A 22,145-nucleotide genomic window follows, 5' to 3' on the forward strand; every position below is an offset into this window, starting at 1 on the left:
TTCAAAATAAGCGTGTTTTTAATCCGATTGTGACATTTTTGTAGTGGCTTCAAGTTCAATGGCGCTTCCCAACAGCAGGGGGAGCTAAAAACAGCACAAAAGGGAAACAACTGCACGAGTGTTGCTTGTTGGTGACGGGGCAGTATCCAGTCTTTACTTCTCAAATCCTGACTCGGTCACAGAAAGGGCGCTGACGCGGCGGATCCCCCCGGCAAAGCTCCTTGACGCTAATCCGGGACGTGCGGTTCCATTGAAGGCGCGAAGGGACGGCGTGTTTATCAAAGGCAGCATTGGCGGCAACAAGCGTGTCGCGGGTTTTAGATGCGGGGCGGGTGTCGAGGATCAGAAGCAGCCGCCTGACAAGCCTTTGAACTCGGCAAGTCTGCCACATTGTCGGCCTTTAAATATATATGAGCTTGTAGCGGGCGGGGCACACGTGAACCGGACTGAACACGTCGGCGCCGAGGAAAGGGAATCGTGCAAAGTGAGACACCAAGGGGACGACACGGAAACATCAGATATTTAACGTCGTAACTGGAAAACTTTGTTATTTTATTTTTTTGGGGACAAACATTAGCTCATTTGGAATTTGATGGTTGCGACGTGTTTCCGAAAAGCTGGCACAAGTGGCAAAAAAAAAAAAGACTGAGAAAGTTGAGGGATGCTCATCAAACGCTTATTTGGAAAATCCCACAGGTGAACGGGCTAATTGGGAACAGGTAGGTGCCGTGATTGGGTGTCAAAGAAGCTTCCATGAAATGCTCAGTCGTTCACAAACGAGGGTCGCCACTTTGTCAACAAATGCCGGAGCAAATTGTTTAAGAACAACATTTCTCAGCCAACTATTGCAATGAATTTAGGTATTTGGCCATCTACGCTCCATAATATCATCAAAAGGTTCAGAAAATCTAGAGAAATCACTGCACGTAAGCCATGATATTAAGGACCTTGAATCCCTTTAGGCGGTACTGCATCAAAAAGTGACATCAGTGTGTAAAGGATATCACCACAATTGGTTGCTACATCTGAAAGTGCAAGTTAAAACTCTACTACGCAAAGCCAAATTCATTTATCAACAACACCCGGAAACGCCGCCGTCTTCGCTGGGCCCCAAGCTCGTCTAAAATGGGCTGATGCAAAGTGTAAAAGTGTTTTGTGGTCTGACGAGTCCACATTTCCAATGTTTTTTTGGAAACTGTGGACGTCGTGTCCTCCGGAAAAAAGAGGAGAAGAACTATCTGGATTGTTCTCGGCGCAAAGTGATGGTATGGGGGTGCATTAGTGGCCAAGGCATGGGTAACTTACACATCTGTGAAGGAACAATTAATGCTGAAATGTACATACGGCTTTTGGAGCAAAATATGTTGCCATCCAAGCAAAGTTATCATGGACGCTGTCAGGTTCAAACACTGATGACATCTATTAAACAAGACAAAAGGCAAAGAATCAAACAGAGACAGAATTAAATTTGGACTCAGAATCTGAGAAGAGACATGGCCAACTGTACACTGTTTGTACAGTCTTCACCAAGCTCTGCCCCAAGATCGTACGCCTCCTTCTTTATTTGACTTCCCCCCCCTCCCACAGTTGCTTCCTCAGGGAAGTGGGTCGTGAACAGCGTTGCCTTCGGTTCCCAAACAGTTCAAAGAAAGTTCCATAAAATTGTCCAAAGAAAGTCCCATAAAATAGATCAAAAAGAGCTCGCAAAAATACTTCAAAAGAGTTCCTCTGGAAGTTGGGCAGATCCTGAAATCTGTCCGCTTGGAGGTCCGAGTGGAGCCCCACGAGCATTCTTCTTGGAAGGTTTCAGCCTTTTGTCTTCTTGTCCGGAACACAATGTAATACAAAGTGCTTTTTTGATAATTTACACACAATTTTTCTGACAGACGCCCCTGCTTATTTCAGCAAGACAATGCCAAGCCACGTCATCAACCACTTATTTGGAAAATCCCACGGGGGAAAAGGCGGATTGGGAACAGGTGGGTGCCCTGAGTGGGTATAAAAGCAGCTTCCATGAAATTCTCAGTCATTTAAAAGCAAAGAGGGGGCGAGGGTCACCACTTTGTCAACAAATGCCTGAGCAAATTGTTTAGGATCAACATTTCTCAACCAGCTATTGCAAAGAATTTTGAGACTTTGCTATCTATGGTCTGTAATGTCATCAAAAGGTTCTGAGTTTTTGGAGAAATCACTGCACGTAAGCGATAATATTACGGACCTTGGATCCCTCAGCATCAAAAAGAGACATCAGTGTGTAAAGGGTATCACCACATGGGCTCAGGAACACTTCAGAAAACCACTGTCAGTAACTACAATTGGTTGCTACATCTGAAAGTGCAAGTTAAAACTCTACTATGCAAAGCCACAGGCATTTATCAACAACACCCAGAAACGCCACCGTCTTCGCTCGGCCCCGAGCTCATCTAAGATGGACTGATACAAAGTGGAAAAGTGTTCTGTGGTTTTGGACCACGTTTCAAAATATTTTTGGAATCTGTGGATGTAGTGTCCTCCGGCTCTTTAGCTCCGCCCTGGACCTCTTTCAGAGATGTGTAAAAATGAAAAAAGATGAAAGAAATAACGTATTTTTGGTTTTAATATATTTTCTGTCGGAGGACAAACATGACACAAACCTTCCTAATTGTGAGAAATCCCACTGTTTATGTTATACATGCTTCACTGATGAGAGTGTTTGGCAAGCACCGATTTGTCCTACAAATTTCAGTGATCCTTGAACTCATCGTAGTTTGTTTACATGCACAACTTTCTCCGAGACTGCCACAGAAAGACCTATTTTATGCCACCCCTTCTTTGTCTCATTTTGTCCACCAAATTTGGAGAAATCACGTAAGCGATGATATTACGGACCTTGGATCTCTCAGGCGGTACTGCATTAAAAAAATACATCAGTATGTAAAGGACATCACCACATGGGCTTAGGAACACTTCAGAAAACCACTGTCAGTAACTACAGTTGCCCACTACATCTGTAAGTGCAAGTTAAAAACTCTACTATGCTAAGCCAAAGCCATTTATCAACAACACCCAGAAACGCCGCCGTCTTCGCTGGGCCCCGAGCTCATCTAAGATGGACTGATGCAAAGTGTAAAAATGTTCTGTGGTCTGACGAGTCCACATTTCAAATTGTTTTCGGAAACGGTGGACGTTGTGTCCTCCGGTCCAACGAGGCAGAAGAACCATCCGGATTGTTCTAGGCGCAAAGTGGAAAAGACAGCATCTGTGATGGTATGGGGGTGTATTAGTGGCCAAGGCATTGGTAACTTTCTCCGCTGCTCTCAGTATGTGGAACGCTCTCCCTGACCACCTGAGGGCACCACAGACTGTGGATGCTTTTAAAAAAGGCTTAAAAACCCTTCTTTTAAAAAAAAGCCTTTTTATAGATGGATGCATACTAGTTCTAGCTATTAGGCTGTTCAAGTTTTTATTCTTATTATCTTTTTATTATTATAATTACTATTTTCTTTTTTTTTAATAAACTGTAGCCCTTTGAGGTTGTTTGTTCAATGTAAAGTGATTTTTATAAATAAAATCTATTATTATTATTATTATTATTATCGATATTATTATTATCATTAACTTACACATCTGTGAAGGCACCATTAATGCTGAAAGTTACATACAGGTTTCGGAGCAACATGTGTTGCCATCCAAGTAACGTTATCATGGACGCCCCTGCTTATTTCAGCAAAACAATACCAAGCCACGTGTTACAACAGCGTGGCTTCATAGTAAAAGAGAGCGGGTCCCAGACTGGCCTGCCTGTAGTCCAGACCTGTCTCTCATTGTCTTTGCAGTCTATTCAATTGAATATACGTTGAAAAAGATTAACTGTTTTTATTTACCATTTTCACAAAGTGACATCTTAACTGCTTTTGGGTTTTGTACAATGGCGTTCTTTTTTTTTTTTTTACTGTTTCAGTTTGGTAAATTCACGAAGACGTCACTGAGGAGTGACTTCCACAGCCAGCGTGTGCACGACGATGACTTCTGTTTTGTTTGATCAGCCGTTTTACTGCCTGGTAACAGGTAACAATTAAGGTATGTAAATAAATAACTAATGAATCCATAGTTGATAAAAAAAAAAATACACAACAAATAAATAGCTAAGAATAAATTAGGGATATTCCTAGTTGCAAAAAAAGGCTTAAATGACATGATAATTGCTGCAAAATATTATGAATATTAATGAGAATAAGGTCAAATAACCAATAAAATAAATAACTAATGAATACATAATCAATAATAAATAAAAAATAAATCACAACAAATAAATAGCTAAGAATTTAATAGTCATTTTCCTAGCTGCAAAAAAAGGCTTGAATTACAAGAACATTGTCAAAGCTGCTGCAAAAATAATAAAATAAAAATAAAATAAATAAGCTAAAAACAAAAAGTAATGAGTACATAATCAATAATAATAATAAAAAGGTAAGTAGCTAAGAATAAAATAGTAATTTTCCTGACAAAAGAATTGTCAAAGCTGCTACAAAATATTATGAATAATAATGTCAATAAAATAAAATAAATAAGTAATTAATACATAATTCCAACACTAAATTGGCCTCAGTGTGTGAATGTTGTCTGTCTATCTGTGTTGGCCCTGCGATGAGGTGGCGACTTGTCCAGGGTGTACGCCGCCTTCCGCCCGATTGTAGCTGAGATAGGCACCGCGACCCCAAAAGGAATAAGCGGTAGAAAATGGATGGATGGATGGATGGATGGAAATAAACATTCACAAAATCTTTTATACCGGTATATATATATATAGTCCGATTGTTTCGGGGGGTTTCTGGATTTTGGTGCCTCTCCCATTTTCACTCGGACTACAATATTGAGGGCGGGCCGTGATGGGTTTACTTCTAACGTCCTCTACAACATGTCATCGCCCGCTTATAAACCATGCTATCTGCGTGCCGGCCGGACGCCTGCATCTCTCTATCTCCGCAGGTACGAGATTGCGAGGCATATAGTCAACAGCCATACAGGTTACACTGAAGGTTGTGATATAAACAACTTTAACACTCTTACTAATATGCGCCACACCAAACAAGAATGACAAACACATTTCGGGAGAACATCCTCACAGTAACACAACATAAACGCAACATAACAATTACCCAGAATCCCATGCATCCGTGACTCTTCCGGGCTATATTATACAACCCCCGCCCACCTCAACCGACGCACGGAGGGGGGCGGGGTTTGGTGCTAGTGGGTTGCAGGTTCGCTCCCCGCCTATTGACATCCAAATCGCTGCCGTTGTGTCCTTGGGCAGGACACTTCACCCTTTGCCCCCGGTGCCGCTCACACTGGTGGATGAACGATGAATTGGTGGTGGTCGGAGGCGCAAACTGGCGGCCACACTTCCGTCAGTCTAACCCAGGGCAGCTGTGGCTACAAATGTAGCTTACCACCACCAGGTGGTAATGAACGATAAATAAATAAATGGGTTGTACTTGTATAGCGCTTTTCTACCTTCAAGGTACTCAAAGCGCTTTGACACTACTTCCACATTCACCCATTCACACACTGGTGGAGGGAGCTGCCATGCAAGGCGCTAACCAGCACCCATCAGGAGCAAGGGTGAAGTGTCTTACTCAGGACACAACGGACGTGACGAGGTTGGTACTAGGTGGGCATTGAACCAGGAACACTCGGGTTGCGCACGGCCACTCTACCACTGCGCCACGCCATCCCTAGTAGTGAAGTGAAGTGAATTACATTTATATAGCGCTTTTCTCTAGTGACTCAAAGCGCTTTACATAGTGAAACCCAATATCTAAATTACATTTAAACCAGTGATGGGTTCCAACTTCTCTGTGAGCGCTTTGAGTATCTAACAATAGAAAAGAGCGATATAAATCTAATCCATTATTATTATTATTATAGTGGGGTGTAAAATATAGTCTAGAAGACTCATGGATGCTCGTCGGGACCCAGGATGGACCGCTCGCCTGTATCGGTTGGGGACATCTCTACGCTGCTGATCCGCTTGAGATGGTTTCCTGTGGACGGGACTCTCACTGCTGTCTTGGAGCCACTATGGATTGAACTTTCACAGTATCATGTTGGACCCGCTCGACATCCATTGCTTTCGGTCCCCTAGAGGGGGGGGGGGGTTGCCCACATCTGAGGTCCTCTCCAAGGTTTCTCATAGTCAGCATTGTCACTGGCGTCCCACTGAATGTGAATTCTCCATGCCCACTGGGTGTGAGTTTTCCTTGCCCTTTTGTGGGTTCTTCCGAGGATGTTGTAGTCGTAATGATTTGTGCAGTCCTTTGAGACATTTGTGATTTGGGGCTATATAAATAAACATTGATTGATTGATTGATTGATGGGCTTCTGGGTATGCGTTATGTTGCGTTTATGTTGTGTTACTGTGAGGATGTTCTCCCGAAATTTGTTTGACATTCTTGTTTGGTGTGGGTTCACAGTGTGGCGCATATTAGAAAGAGTGTTAAAGTTGTTTCTATCACAACCTTCAGTGTAACCTGTATGGCTGTTGACTATATGCCTTGCAGTCGTGTACGTACAACATGTTACTGGGCTGGCAAGCTGTTTGTACATGTAGAAGGCGTCAGAGACAATGGCTTCGTAGCACGCCCTTATTATTGTTATCTGGGTGACCATCAGCAGATATTAGCGAGAATTGTCACGGCTCCCATTATCTTCATTATTTTGAGAAACGGGTCAAAATGGCTCTTTGATTGGTAAAGGTTGCCGACCCCTGATTTAGTCCCATAGGGCTAATATTTATCAAAATATGAGTGCCACGGCCCGGAAAATACAGTATTTGGTTACACGCATATTTTTGCCGGAATATTTTCCACAGAAAAACAAACACGGAGGTCCCGCTCAGTCGATAAATATGTAAATAGTTGGCCCTCAGCAGCTGCACGAGAGATCATACACTCAGTTTTACGGGGTCGTAAACGCCTCCGCCCACATCAAGTGCAATAAAAAAAAAACCAACAACATCCTAAAAAGTCCTGAGTCGTGCTGGCATGTACGCATCTTTCGTGAATATCCCCGCCGTGGCCCACCGCACGCGCCGCGGAATAGCAGTCCGGCTCTCAACACGCATGGGATTTGAACTTTAGGAACAAGACTGGGAATAAGCCGAGGGGATCCAAGGGGTGGGTGCATGGTGGGTTCCCTGGACGTGGTCTACATCGCTAAAAGAAACATCTAAGGGAGAAAATCCCTCTGCCGTCGTCCACTATTTTTCTTTCTAACATCTACAAAAACCCAAAAAGCAGTGAAGTTGTCACGTTGTGTAAATGGTAAATAAAAACAAAATAAAATGATTTGCAAATCCTTTTCAACTTATATTCAATCGAATAGACTACGAAGACAAAATACGTAACGTTCCAACTGGAAAATGTAGTTATTCTTTGCAAAATATTAGCTCATTTGATGTTTCCAAAAAAGCTGGCACAAGTGGCAAAAAAGACTGATAAAGTTGAGGCATGCTCATCAAACGCTTATTAGGAACATTTCACAGGGTGAGCGGGCTGATTGGGAACAGGCGGGTGCCATGAATGGGGATAAAAAAGCAACTTCCGGTGAGATGCTCGGTCGTTCGCAAACAAGGAACGGGGCGAGGGTCACCACTTTGGCGACAAACACCTGAGAAAATTGTTTAAGAACGACATTTCTCAACCAGCTACTTCGAGGAACTTAGGGATTTCGCCATCTACGCGTCCGTTTTTTGAGAAATCACTGCAAGTAAGCGATGATATTACGGACCTTGGATCCCCCGGCATCAAAAAACGACATCAGTGTGTAAAGGATATCACCACATGGGCTGAGGAACACTTAAAAAAAACCAAAACACTGTCAGTAACTACGGTTTGTCGCTACATCTGTAAGTGCAAGTTAAAACTCTACTACCAAAACCATTTATCAACAACACCCAGAAACTCTGCCGGTTTATCTGGGCCCGAGCTCATCTAATACGGACTGACGCAAACCACTGTCAGTAACTACAATTGGCTGGTAAATCTGAAAGTGCAAGTTAAAACTCTACTATGCAAAGCCACAGCCATTTATCAACAACACCGAGAAACGCCGCCATCTTCGCTGGGCCCCCCGATAATTTGGAGAAATCACTGCACGAAAGCGATGATATTACGGACCTTTGATCCCTTAGGTGGTACTGCATCAAAAACCGACATCAGTGTGTAAAGGATATCACCACAGTTCAGAAACCACAGTCAGTAACTACAGTTGGTCGCTACATCTGTAAGTGCATGTTAAAACTCTACTATGCAATGCAAAAGCAAATTATCAACAACACCCAGAAATGCTGCGCAGGGTCCGAGCTCATCTAAAATGGACTGATGCAAAGTGGAAAAGTTCTCATGTGGTCTGACGAGTCTACATTCCAAATTGTTTTTGGAAACTGTGGACGTCGTGTCCTCCCGACCAAAAGGGAAAAGAACCATCCGGATTGTTCTAGGCACAAAGTGGAAAAGCCAGCATCTGTGATGGTATGGGGGGTGTATCAGTGCCCAAAGCATGGGTAACTTACACATCTGTGAAGGCACCATTAATGCTGTGGATATCACCACATGGGCTGAGGAACACTTAAAAAAAAAAAAACACTGTCAGTAACTACGGTTTGTCGCTACATCTGTAAGTGCACGTTAAAACTCTACTACCAAAAGCATTTATCAACAACACCCAGAAACTCTGCCGGTTTATCTGGGCCCGAGCTCATCTAATACGGACTGACGCAAACCACTGTCAGTGACTACAGTTGGTTGCTAAATCTGAAAGTGCAAGTTAAAACTCTACTATGCAAAGCCGCAGCCATTTATCAACACCAAGAAACGCCGCCGTCTTCTCTGGGCTCCCCGATAATCTGGAGAAATCACTGCACGAAAGCGATGATATTACGGACCTTCGATCTCTTAGGCGGTACTGCATCAAAAAGCGACATCAGTGTGTAAAGGATGTCACCACAGTTCAGAAAACCACTGTCAGTGACTACTGTTGGTCGCTACATCTGTGAGTGCAAGTTAAAACTCTACTATGCAATGCAAAAGCAAATGATCAACAACACCCAGAAATGCTGCGCAGGGTCCGAGCTCATCTAAAATGGACTCATGCAAAGTGGAAAAGTTCTCATGTGGTCTGACGAGTCTACATTCCAAATTGTTTTTGGAAACAGTGGACGTCGTGTCCTCCCGACCAAAAGGGAAAAGAACCATCCGGATTGTTCTAGGCGCAAAGTGGAAAAGCCAGCATCTGTGATGGTATGGGGGGTGTATCAGTGCCCAAAGCATGGGTAACTTACACATCTGTGAAGGCACCATTAATGCTGTGGATATCACCACATCCGCTGAGGAACACTTAAAAAAAAAAAAAACACTGTCAGTAACTACGGTTTGTCGCTACATCTGTAAGTGCACGTTAAAACTCTACTACCAAAAGCATTTATCAACAACACCCAGAAACTCTGCCGGTTTATCTGGGCCCGAGCTCATCTAATACGGACTGACGCAAACCACTGTCAGTAACTACAGTTGGTTGCTAAATCTGAAAGTGCAAGTTAAAACTCTACTATGCAAAGCCGCAGCCATTTATCAACACCAAGAAACGCCGCCGTCTTCTCTGGGCTCCCCGATAATCTGGAGAAATCACTGCACGAAAGCGATGATATTACGGACCTTCGATCTCTTAGGCGGTACTGCATCAAAAAGCGACATCAGTGTGTAAAGGATGTCACCACAGTTCAGAAAACCACTGTCAGTGACTACTGTTGGTCGCTACATCTGTGAGTGCAAGTTAAAACTCTACTATGCAATGCAAAAGCAAATGATCAACAACACCCAGAAATGCTGCGCAGGGTCCGAGCTCATCTAAAATGGACTCATGCAAAGTGGAAAAGTTCTCATGTGGTCTGACGAGTCCACATTCCAAATTGTTTTTGGAAACTGTGGACGCCGTGTCCTCCCGACCAAAAGGGAAAAGAACCATCCGGATTGTTCTAGGCGCAAAGTGTAAAAGCCAGCATCTGTGATGGTATGGGGGTGCATTAGTGGCCAAAGCATGGGTAACTTACACATCTGTGAAGGCACCATTAATGCTGAAAGGTACATACAGGTTTAGGAGCAACGTATGTGGCCATCCAAGCAACGTTATCATGGACGCCCCTGCTTATTCCAGCAAGACAAAGGGTTTGCTTCATAGGAAAAGAGTGTGGGTACTAGACTGGCCTGCCTGTAGTCCAGACCTGTCTCCCCTTGGAAATTTGTGGTGCATTATGACGCCTAAAATATGAGAAGGGAGACTTTTGAACAACTTAAGCTGTACATCAAGCTTTCCACTTTCAAAGCTTCAACAATTGGTTTCCTCAGTTCCCAAACGTTTATTGAGTGTTGTTAAAAGAAAATGTGATGTAACACAGTGGTGAACATGCCCTTTCCCAACTACTTTGGCACATGTTGCAGCCATGAAATTCTAAGTTCATTATTATTTGAGTTTGAACATCAAATATGTTGTCTTTGTAGTGCATTCAACTGAATATTGGGTTGAAAAGGATTTGCAAATATTTACATCTAACACAATATGTCATCCATAAGAACTTGGGAGTGTGTTTTTATTCCCTGAGAGGAAAAAAAACCTTTGTTTTTACCCACTTGATGATCAAAAACCGTACTTATTACGGGAAAACCGTAGTTGTTGGCAAGATTTGAACACACATTGTTGGTCGGGGTAAAAACTAAGAAAAACAGAAAATATTTTCTTCCGACTATAGACGTAAAAAAATCACATGCCTGCCTGTTACAGCAACAGAAAAGTGAGAAAATGTAAAGAATAAAAGGACAAGCAGGAGCAGAATGTTGTATTATTGCAGCTCCTTTGTCCAGGCGGCTGCTTTCACTGATAAAATAATGTTTCCTGGCTGTGACCGCTGGAAGGAGTCTGAGGATGTGGATGTGCGGCGCTCTCATCCAGGAGTTTCATAAATGTTGGCTTTTTTTTTTGGCAGTTGCAGGATTAGCATCCTCTCAGGCCGCCCACGTACTAAGCGGGCCAGCCTGAACGGGAGGCGAGGCGTGGATAGTCTGGCGGTTAGGAGGGGGCCAAGTACGTCGGGGTCGAGTCTCGCCACGGATTTCTTTGGACCGATTTATTTTATTTTAGTTATTTATTTGACAGGGACGGGAAAACGAGACATTGGTAACCGATTTCAAAGTACGTAAGACTTCTAGCCACGGGCTCATTTGCAACCCGAGTCCCTGGTCAGGCTCTTAAAGAAAAGTGGAGAAACACATACAAAAAAATTAAGACATGTACAAAAATAATGGTAAATGGGTTATGGGTTGGATCCACTATGGACTGGACTCCCACACTATTATGTTAGATCCACTATGGACTGGAATCCAACACTATTATGTTAGATCCACTCAAGACTGGTCTCTCACTAATATGTTAGACCCACTAAAGACTGGACTCTCACTATTATGTTGGATCCACTATGGACTGGACTCCAACACTATTATGTTAGACCCACTAAAGACTGGACTCTCACTATTATGTTAGACCCACTAAAGACTCGACTCTCGCTATTATGTTAGATCCACTATGGACTGGACTCTCACTATTGTGTTAGGTCCACTAAAAACTCGACTCTCACTATTATGTTAGATCCACTATGGACTGGAATCCAACACTATTATGTTAGACCCACTAAAGACTGGACTCTCACTATTATGTTAGATCCACTATGGACTGGACTCTCACTATTATGTTAGATCCACTATGGACTGGACTCTCACAATATTATGTTAGATCCACTATGGACTGGACTCTCACAATATTATATTAGATCCACTATGAACTGGACTTTCACTATTATGCTGGATCCACTATGGACTGGACTCTCACTATTACGTTAGACCCACTATGGACTGGACTCTCATTATTATGTTAGATCCACTATGGATTGGACTCTCACTATTATGTTAGATCTACTTAAGACTGGACTCCAACACTATTATGTTAAACCCATGTGGACTCCAACACAATTATGTTAGATCCACTATGGACTGGACTCCAACACTATTATGTCAGATCCCCTATGGACTGGACTCTCACTATTAAGTTAGACCCATTATGGACTGGAATCCAATATGTTAGACCCACTAAAGACTGGACTCCAACACTATTTATTATGTTAGATCCAATATGGACTTGAATCCTACACTATTATGTTAGACCCACTAAAGACTGGACTCCAACACTATTATGTTAGAACCAATATGGACTGGACTCTCACTATTATGTTAGATCCACTATGGACTAGACTCTCACTATTATGTTAGATCCACTATGGACTGGACTCTTACTATTATGTTTGATCCACTATGGACTGGACTCACTATTATGTTAGACCCACTAAAGACTGGACTCCAACACTATTATGTTAGATCCAATATGGACTGGACTCTCACTATTATGTTAGATCCACTATGGACCGGACTCTAACACTATTATGTTAGTTTCACTATGGACTGAACTCTCACAATATTATGTTGGATCCACTATGAACTGGACTTTCACTATTATGCTGGATCCACTATGGACTGGACTCTCACTATTATGTTAGACCCACTATGGACTGGACTCTCATTATTATGTTAGATCCACTATGGATTGGACTCTCACTATTATGTTAGATCTACTTAAGACTGGACTCCAACACTATTATGTTAAACCCATGTGGACTCCAACACTATTATGTTAGATCCACTATGGACTGGACTCTCGCTATTTTGTTAGGTCCGCTAAAAACTGGACTCTCACTATTATGTTAGACCCATTATGGACTGGAATCCAACATGTTAGACCCACTAAAGACTGGACTCAAACACTATTTATTATGTTGGATCCAATATGGACTGGAATCCAACACTATTATGTTAGACCCACTAAAGACAGGACTCCAACCCTATTATGTTAGATCCACTATGGACTGGACTCCAACACTATTATGTTAGATCCACTATGGACTGAACTCTCACAATATTATGTTGGATCCACTATGGACTGGACTCTCACTATTAGGTTAGACCCACAATGGACTGAACTCTCATTACTATGTTAGGTCCACTATGGACTGGACTCTTACTATTATGTTTGATCCACTATGGACTGGACTCACTATTATGTTAGACCCACTAAAGACTGGACTCCAACACTATTATGTTAGACCCACTAAAGACAGGACTCCAACCCTATTATGTTAGATCCACTACGGACTGGACTCCAACACTATTATGTTAGATCCACTATGGACTGAACTCTCACATTATTATGTTGGATCCACTATGGACTGGACTCTCACTATTATGTTAGACCCACAATGGACTGAACTCTCATTACTATGTTAGGTCCACTATGGACTGGACTCTTACTATTATGTTTGATCCACTATGGACTGGACTCACTATTATGTTAGACCCATTAAAGACTGGACTCCAACACTATTATGTTAGATCCAATATGGACTGGACTCTCACTATTATGTTAGACCCACGATGGACCGGACTCTAACACTATTATGTTAGATCCACTATGGACTGGACTCACTATTATGTTAGACCCACTCAAGACTGGACTTCAACACTATTATGTTAGATCCAATATGGACTGGACTCTCACTATTATGTTAGATCCACTATGGACTGAACTCTCATTACTATGTTAGGTCCACCATGGACTGGACTCTTACTATTATGTTTGATCCACTATGGACTGGACTCACTATTATGTTAGACCCACTAAAGACTGGACTCCAACACTATTATGTTAGATCCAATATGGACTGGACTCTCACTATTATGTTAGACCCACTATGGACCGGACTCTAACACTATTATGTTAGATACACTATGGACTGGACTCACTATTATGTTAGACCCACTCAAGACTGGACTCCAACACTATTATGTTAGATCCACTATGGACTGGACTCTCACTATTATGTTAGATCCACTATGGACTGGACTCTCACTATTATTTTAGATCCACTATTACTGAACTCTCACAATATTATGTTAGATCCACTATGGACTGGACTCTCACTATTATGTTAGATCCACTATGGACTGAACTCTCACACTATTATGTTAGATCCACTATGGACTGGACTCTCACTATTATGTTAGACCCACTGTGGACTGGAATCTCACTATTATGTTAGATCCACTGTGGACTGGACTCTCACTATTATGTTAGATCCACTATGGACTGGACTGTGCAATCTACTAATAAAAGTTTCAATCAAGCAATCAAAAAGTGACGACAAGTCCGTTAGCATTTTTTTTTTTTTAAATTACGGAACCGGTATTTTACAAACAGAGTATAGTACCGTTTTTGATTCATTAGTACCGCAATACTATACTAGTACCGCTATACCTATTCTTCTATATAGTTTTGATTAATGTTGACCATCATTGGGAAATAGAGCCAAAAGTAAACCCCCCCGGGAAGATTCCACTGACTGATGGGCGCCGACAGAACCGCGGCGTCCCGTTAAAGACAAGCTGAGCGTTATTTAAAAATCTATTAACGCCCAAAAAAAACGTGATTTCAGACCCAACCATCGCAATTCATTCAGGCGAGTGAAAACTAATCTTTGGCCAAGCAGACTGGGCACGCTCTAGGACGTGTTTGGCACCTGACAACACTGTGTGTGTGTGTGTGTGTGTGTTCTTGTATTTCTACACTTCTTGAGACACCAACAAGGAAAAGTAGCTTCCAATATGAGGAGGTGTGAACAAGTGAGGACATAAATTGTGGTTCCAATACAGAAAAAAACATTGCATCTAATAGAGAGCCAAATACTAGAGTCCGTGAACATTGCTCCAAAGTCAGGATTTTTTTTTGTTGATTTAATGTGCATACAAAAGTAAACATTGACTTGCGTTGAGTAAAATTAAAACTTTTATTATATTACTGCCAAAATTCCAAGTTTTTCTTGTGAAATTGTGACCTTTTTCTTGTGAAATTCCAATATTTTTTTTAACAAAAAGCATTTGTATAATTGCATAGTATGTATATATTATTAATGTTGTAAATACACATCTTTATAAATCTAGAAAATCTAAAGAGTGAGGCGTTTTTGTCAGGTCTCCAGAAGGTCAGAAATACATAAACGTGTGTGTGTGTGTTCTTGTATTTCTACCCTTCTTGAGACACCAACAAGGAAAAGTAGCTTCCAATATGAAGAAGTGCGAACAAGTGAGGACATAAATTGTGGTTCCAATACAGAAAAAAACATTGCATCTAATAGAGAGCCAAACACTGGAGTCCGTGAACATTGCTCCAAAGTCAGGATTTTTTTGTGTTGATTTAATGTGCATACAAAAGTAAACATTGGCATGCGTTGAGTAAAATGACGACTTTTATTATAATACTGCCAAAATTCCAAGTTTTTCTTGTGAAATTGTGACCTTTTTCTTGTGAAATTCCAATATTTTTTTCACAAAAAATTATTTGTATATTTGCATATTATGTATATATTATTAATGTTGTAAATACACATCTTTATATATCTAGAAAGGTTGGTCCTAAAGACGGAGGTGAAATCTATCAAAAATGAGGGTGGTCCCAAGAAGGACAGATTATTCAAATGGAAAGTGTGTCGCTTTTAAAAGTGCTCCCCCTCTGGTCAACATATGAAATAACAAGTGTGTGTAAGAAATTGAAATGCGCTCCCGATTGGCCAAAATTACTTTTTAAATAAAAATAAATAAATATGTATATAGAGACATACTGTAATAACTTGAAGTAAATCATGAAAATGGGGCGGCATAGCTCGGTTGGTAGAGCGTCTGTGCCAGCAACTTGAGGGTTGCAGGATCGATTCCCGCTTCCGCCATCCTAGTCACTGCCGTTGTGTCCTTGGGCAAGACACTTTACCCACCTGCTCCCAGTGCCACCCACACTGGTTTAAATGTAACTTAGATATTGGGTTTCACTATGTAAAGCGCTTTGAGTCACAAGAGAAAAGCGCTACATAAATATAATTCACTTCACTTCACAAAATTAAAAAAACTATTAAAAAAAATTTAATAAACTAATGTGTCACAATGTGTCGACTTTTTTCTTATAAAATTGGGAACCATTTCTCGCATTCTTTCTGTTTCTGTAATATTGCAATATTTTCTCGTAAAAATTATAAAAAAAATGTATGTACAATGATTACTTTTTAATGCAAAATGGTGATATTTGTCATATTCAATTCGGACTTTTATCACAATATTGCCAATTTTTTTTGTTGTTCTTGTAAAATAGTGACATTTTGTGAGTAAAATAATGGCTTTTGTCATCTTGCCAAGTAAAATTCTGATAATTTTTAAAATATTGCCAAAATTGGAATGTTTTCTTATAAAAATGTGACATATGAAATAACAAGTGTGTGTAAGAAATTGAAATGCGCCCCCGATTGGCTGAAATTCTGTTTCAAATAAAAATAAATAAATATGTATATAAAGACATACTGTAATAACTTGAAGTAAATCATAAAAATTAAAAAAAACTATTAAAAAAAATTAAAAAAAATAGAATAAACTAACTAAAAGCTGTATTTTTCTCACAAAGTGTCGACTTTTTTCTTATAAAATTGGGAACAATTTCTCGTATTCTTTCTGTTTCTGTAATATTGCAATATTTTCTCGTAAAATTATTAAATTTTTTTCATGTACAATTATTACTTTTTAATGCAGAATGGTGACATTTGTCATACTCAATTCAGACTTTTATCACAATATTGCCAATTTTTTTTTGTTGTTCTTGTAAAATAGTGACATTTTTTGAGTAAAATTATGACTTTTGTCATCTTTTAAGGTAAAATTCTGATAATTTTTTAAAATATTGCCAATATTGGAATGTTTTCTAATAAAACTGTGACTTTCGTCGGGTAAAATTACGACTCTTCTCATAAAATTGACAACATTTTAAGCTTTTTCTTGTACAATTGCGACTGTTATTGAGTAAAATTCCAACTCTTATCATAATATTGCACAAATGTTCAGTTTTTCTTGTAAAATGTTGACTTGTGTTGCGTAAAATGACGACTTTTATTATAATACTGCTAAAATTCTAAGTATTTCTTCTGAAATTGGGACCTTTTTCTTGTGAAATTCCCACTCATTTTTCACAACAAGTTTTTTTTATATTTGAATAGTATGTATATATTATTAATGTTGTAAATACACATTTTTATATATTTAGTAAGGCTGGTCCTAAAAAGGGAGGCATTTTTCTAAGGTCCCCAGAAGGTTTGAAATACATAAATGTGTGTATTGTGTGTGTGTGTGTGTGTGTGTGTGTGTGTGTGTGTGTGTGTGTGTGTGTGTGTGTTTGTGTGTGTTTGTGCAGAGCTGAGCGCCACACTTACAATTCCAGACACACGTCGGCTCTTTACTGGGCAGAGACGCGAAAAACGACGGAAAACGAGCTAGCAAAGAGGAGGTAGAGGAGAATAAATGGCGGACAGTTGCAGTGTGTGTGTGTGTGTGTGTGTGTGTGTGTGTGTGTGTGTGTGTGGTGATTGAGACGTGGAGAGGGCACTGATGAAGTCTCTGCTGATTCACATCATAACCTATGGCAGCGCTTGTGGTGTCTACTGTAAACATTTGTGTTATAGACTGCAAAGACAAGATACTTATCGTTGGAATTCGGGAACTGAGGAAACACATTTTTCAAGTGGAATTATTTCCTGTTCTTGCTTGATGTACAGCTTAAGTTGTTCAACGGTCTCCCGTTTGATATTTTAGCCTTCACATTTTCAACGGGAGACAGGTCTGGACTACAGACAGGCCAGTCTAGTACCCACACTCTTTTACTACGAAGCCAGGCTGTTGTAACAGGTGGCTTTGGCATTGTCTTGCTGTAATAAGCAGGGGCGTTCATGATAACGTTGCTTGGATGGCAACATGTGTTGCTCCAAAAGCTGTATGTTCCTTTCAGCATTAATGGTGCCTTCACAGATGTGTAAGTTACCAATGCCTTGGCCACTAACACACCCCCATACCATCACAGATGCTGGCTTTTACACTTTGCGTCTAGAACAGTCCGGATGGTTCTTTTCCCCCTTTGGTCCGGAGGACACGACGTCCACAGTTTCCAAAAATAATTTGGAATGTGGACTCGTCAGACCACAGAATCAACTGCGGCATTTCCGGGTGTTGTTGATAAATGGCTTTGGCTTTCCTTAGTAGAGTTTTAACTTGCACTTGCAGATGTAGCGTGGAACCGTAGTCACTGACAGTGGTTTTTTGAAGTGTTCCTGAGCCCATGTAGTGATATCCCTTACACACTGATATTGCCTTTTGATGTAGTACCGCCTGAGGGATCCAAGGTCCTTAATATCATCGCTTACGTGCAGTGATTTTTTTTTTTTGAGTAAAAAAAGCTTGGACTCCCGGGGAAGGGGGTCCAGACCAATTTTCCCTCCAATTTTTCATATGTGTGAGCAAACGCCAAAACTCCTTGAGCATTCAGTGGCGACAGCAGACGTGCACACTGTTATGCGCTTATCTTTTTATTCGATTTTGTGCGCAGCCTAGATTTGTCGTGCGCAGAGGACGCATGAGTAGTGTGCAATTGCACAGGCTACCTTAGAGGAAACGTTGGTCCAGACTGAGACCAGGAAGAAAAAAAAAACCTCAATAGCCATAGCACACTCAAACAAGTTACAAAGAACACACAAGACTTGCAACAGATTCAATTCGAACAATCCCTTCTTTGTGGGACCGCCCTAATTTTTGATAGATTTCACCACCAGGGGGTGCAAATGAGACATTCTCTATTAGATGCAATGGTTTTATGTATTGGGCCCATGATTTTTGTCCCAACTTGTTCACACCTCCTTATATGGAAGCTACTTTTCCTTGGTAGCAATACATGAACACACACTTTTACACACATGACAAGCAGGTGGACTAACAGCAAGAAGATTAAACTCAACTCTGTGATCAACACCAAGGTGGAAAAAGAGGAGCTCACCATCTTCCCGGCATTCTTCTGGAGGCTTTGCTTTCTTGGCCAGACGAGGATCCAACCAGGATGTGGTCTTGGTGTTGTGACTAAAGACCACACAGCAGGAGGAGAAGAAGAAGGAGACCAGGAAGGAGGAATTAAGGTCACAACCTGACATTGATTAAATCTATGTTAATATTGGTTGAAAAATGACCAAATTTCAAATGGTCAAGTCAATGTCAGAATCTGACATTGAATAAACGTTGTTATAGAGCATGTTGTTTCAACGTTGTATTTGTGTTGTAAAATATTGGTTGGGAAATGCCCAAATTTCAATGGTCAAATCAACATCAAAACCCAACATTGATTTAACGTTGCCAAAAATTATGTTGCTTCAACGTTGTACTTGTTTTCAAAACATTGGTTGGGAAATGACCAAATTTCAACGGTCAAATCAACATCAGAACCCAACATTGATTTAACGTTGCCAAAAAGTATGTTGTTTCAACGTTGTATTTGTGTTGTAGAACATTGGTCGAGGAAATGACCAAATTTCAATGGTCAAATCAAAGTCAGAAGCGGACATTGAATAACGTTTGTCAAAAAGCACGTTGTTTCAACGTTGTATTTTTGTTGTAGAATATTGGTTGAGGAAATGACCAAATTTCAATGGTCAAATCAACGTCAGAAGCGGAAATTGATTAAACGTTGCCAAAAAGTATGTTGTTTCAACATTGTATTTGTGTTGTAGAATATTGGTTGAGGAAATGACCAAATTTCAATGGTCAAATCAAAGTCAGAAGCGGACATTGAATAAAGTTTGTCGAAAAGCATGTTGTTTCAAGGTTGTGTTTGTGTTGTAGAATATTGGTTGGTAAATGACCAAATTTCTACGGTCAAATCAACATCAGAACCCAACATTGATTTAACGTTGCCAAAAAGTATGTTGTTTCAACGTTGTATTTGTGTTGTAGAATATTGGTTGGGAAATGACCAAATTTCAATGGTCAAATCAACATCAGAACCCAACATTGATTTAGCATTGTCGAAAAGCATGTTGTTTCAACGTTGTATTTGTGTCGTAGAACATTGGTTGAGGAAATGACCAAATTTCAATGGCCAAATCAACGTCAGAAGCGGACATCGAATAAACTTTGTCAAAAAGCATGTTGTTTCAACGTTGTGTTTGTGTTGTAGAATATTGGTTCAAAAATGACCAAAATTCAAAGGTCAAATCAATGTCACAACCTGACATCGAATAAACGTTGTTATAGAGCATGTTGTTTCAACGTTGTATTTGTGTTGTAGAATATTGGTTGGGGAAATGACCAAATTTCAATGGTCAAATCAACGTCAGAACCCAACATTGATTTAACATTGTCGAAAATCATATTGTTTCAACGTTGTATTTGTGTTGTAGAATATTGGTTGGGAAATGACCAAAATTCTATGGTCAAATTAACGCCACAACCCGACATTGAATAAACATTGTCAAAATCATGTTGTTTCAATGTTGTATTTGTTTTCAAAATATTGGTTGGGAAATGACAACATTTCAATGGTCAAATCAACGTCAGAACACAACATTGATTTAACATTGTCAAAAATCAAGTTGTTTCAACGTTGTAGTTGTGCTGTAGAATATTGGTTGGGAAATGACCAACTTTCAATGGTCAAATCAACATCAGAACCCAACATTGATTTAACGTTGTCAAAAAGCATGTTGTTACAATGTTGTATTTGTGCTGTAGAATATTGGTCGAGGAAATGACCAAATTTCAAAGGTCAAATTAACGTCAGAAGCGGAAATTGATTTAACATTGTCAAAAAGCATGTTGTTTCAATATTGTATTTGTTTTGTAGAATATTGGTTGGGGAAATGACCAAAATTCTATGGTCAAATTAACGTCACAACCTGAGATTGAATAAACGGTGTCAAAAGCATGTTGTTTCAATGTTGTTTTTGTGTTGTAGAACATTGGTCGAGGAAATGACCAAATTTTAAAGGTCAAATCAATGTCACAACCTGACATTGAGTAAACGTTGTTATAAAGCATTTTTTTTTAACGATGTGTTTGTGTTGTAGAATATTGGTTGGGGAAATGACCAAAATTCAATGGTCAAATCAACGTCAGAACACAACATTGATTTAACATTGTCAAAAAGCAGTTGTTTCAAAATTGTATTTGTGCTGTAGACTATTAGTTGGGGAAATGACCAAAGTTCTATAGTCAAATTAACGTCAGAACTCAACATTGATTTAACGTCGTCAAAAAGCATGGTGTTTCAACGTTGTATTTGTGTTGTAGAACACTGGTCGGGAAAATGACCAAATTTCAATGATCAAATCAACGTCCTAACCTGACATTGAATAAACGTTGTCAAAAGCATGTTGTTTCAACGTTGTACTTGTTTTCAAAATATTGTTTGGGAAATTACCAAATTTCAATGGTCAAATCAATGTCAGAACACAACATTGATTTAACATTGTCAAAAATCAAGTTGTTTTAACATTGTACGTGTGTTTTAGAATATCGGTCGGGGAAAATGACCAAATTTCAATGGTCAAATCAACGTCAGAAGCCAACATTGATTCAACATTGTCGAAAATCACGTTGTTTCAACGATGTATTTGTGTTGTAGAATATCGGTCGGGAAATGATCAAATTTCAATGGTCACATCAACGTCCGAAGACCGCACTCAGGCTGAATTTTTTCTTAATCCCAGCTCTTCGAGTTGAAGTGTGACGGTCCATCAGAAGAATCCGAAGTCTGTGAGGACCACAGTGATGGTGACAGGGACGATACACCTTTCAGCTTCAGCTCTCGTGCGTCTCACCGGGAATTCAAGCCGGAATATTTTCCTTTTGGCCCTGGACAGGGAAGCCTGACACTTCCTCCTCACTGGCTGACAGGAGTTACTCGGTGAAACTTGGCCCCCAACTGGGAAATCAGCCGCGCTCTACTTGCCACGCGGTCTCAGGCTATTCTGTGGTCAGTTTTTGACAAGGTTTGACCATTTCCAGCTCAGGGAGAGGAAGTCTTTCTCCTCGCAACACTTAAATGATTTCATGGACTGCTTCCTAAATGCAGAGATCTATTAAGACAATAATATGTTTAATATT

The 22,145-nt window shown here is 40.3% G+C and overlaps 1 protein-coding gene across 12 annotated transcripts in view; it reads right to left on the reverse strand.

Moving 5' to 3' along the window:
* The window catches only part of LOC133549093 (membrane-associated guanylate kinase, WW and PDZ domain-containing protein 2-like), a 292,488-nt gene that overhangs the window by 101,762 nt on the left and 168,581 nt on the right, over positions 1–22,145 (reverse strand). For all 12 annotated transcript variants that reach the window (XM_061894219.1, XM_061894221.1, XM_061894216.1 and 9 more), the window contains exon 6: positions 19,048–19,127. In XM_061894219.1, the coding sequence (XP_061750203.1) occupies positions 19,048–19,127 (80 nt within the window). The remainder of the gene's footprint in view (positions 1–19,047; positions 19,128–22,145) is intronic.

The sequence above is a fragment of the Nerophis ophidion genome, linkage group LG03 (assembly GCF_033978795.1).
Source record: "Nerophis ophidion isolate RoL-2023_Sa linkage group LG03, RoL_Noph_v1.0, whole genome shotgun sequence".
In the NCBI taxonomy this organism is placed as follows: domain Eukaryota; kingdom Metazoa; phylum Chordata; class Actinopteri; order Syngnathiformes; family Syngnathidae; genus Nerophis; species Nerophis ophidion.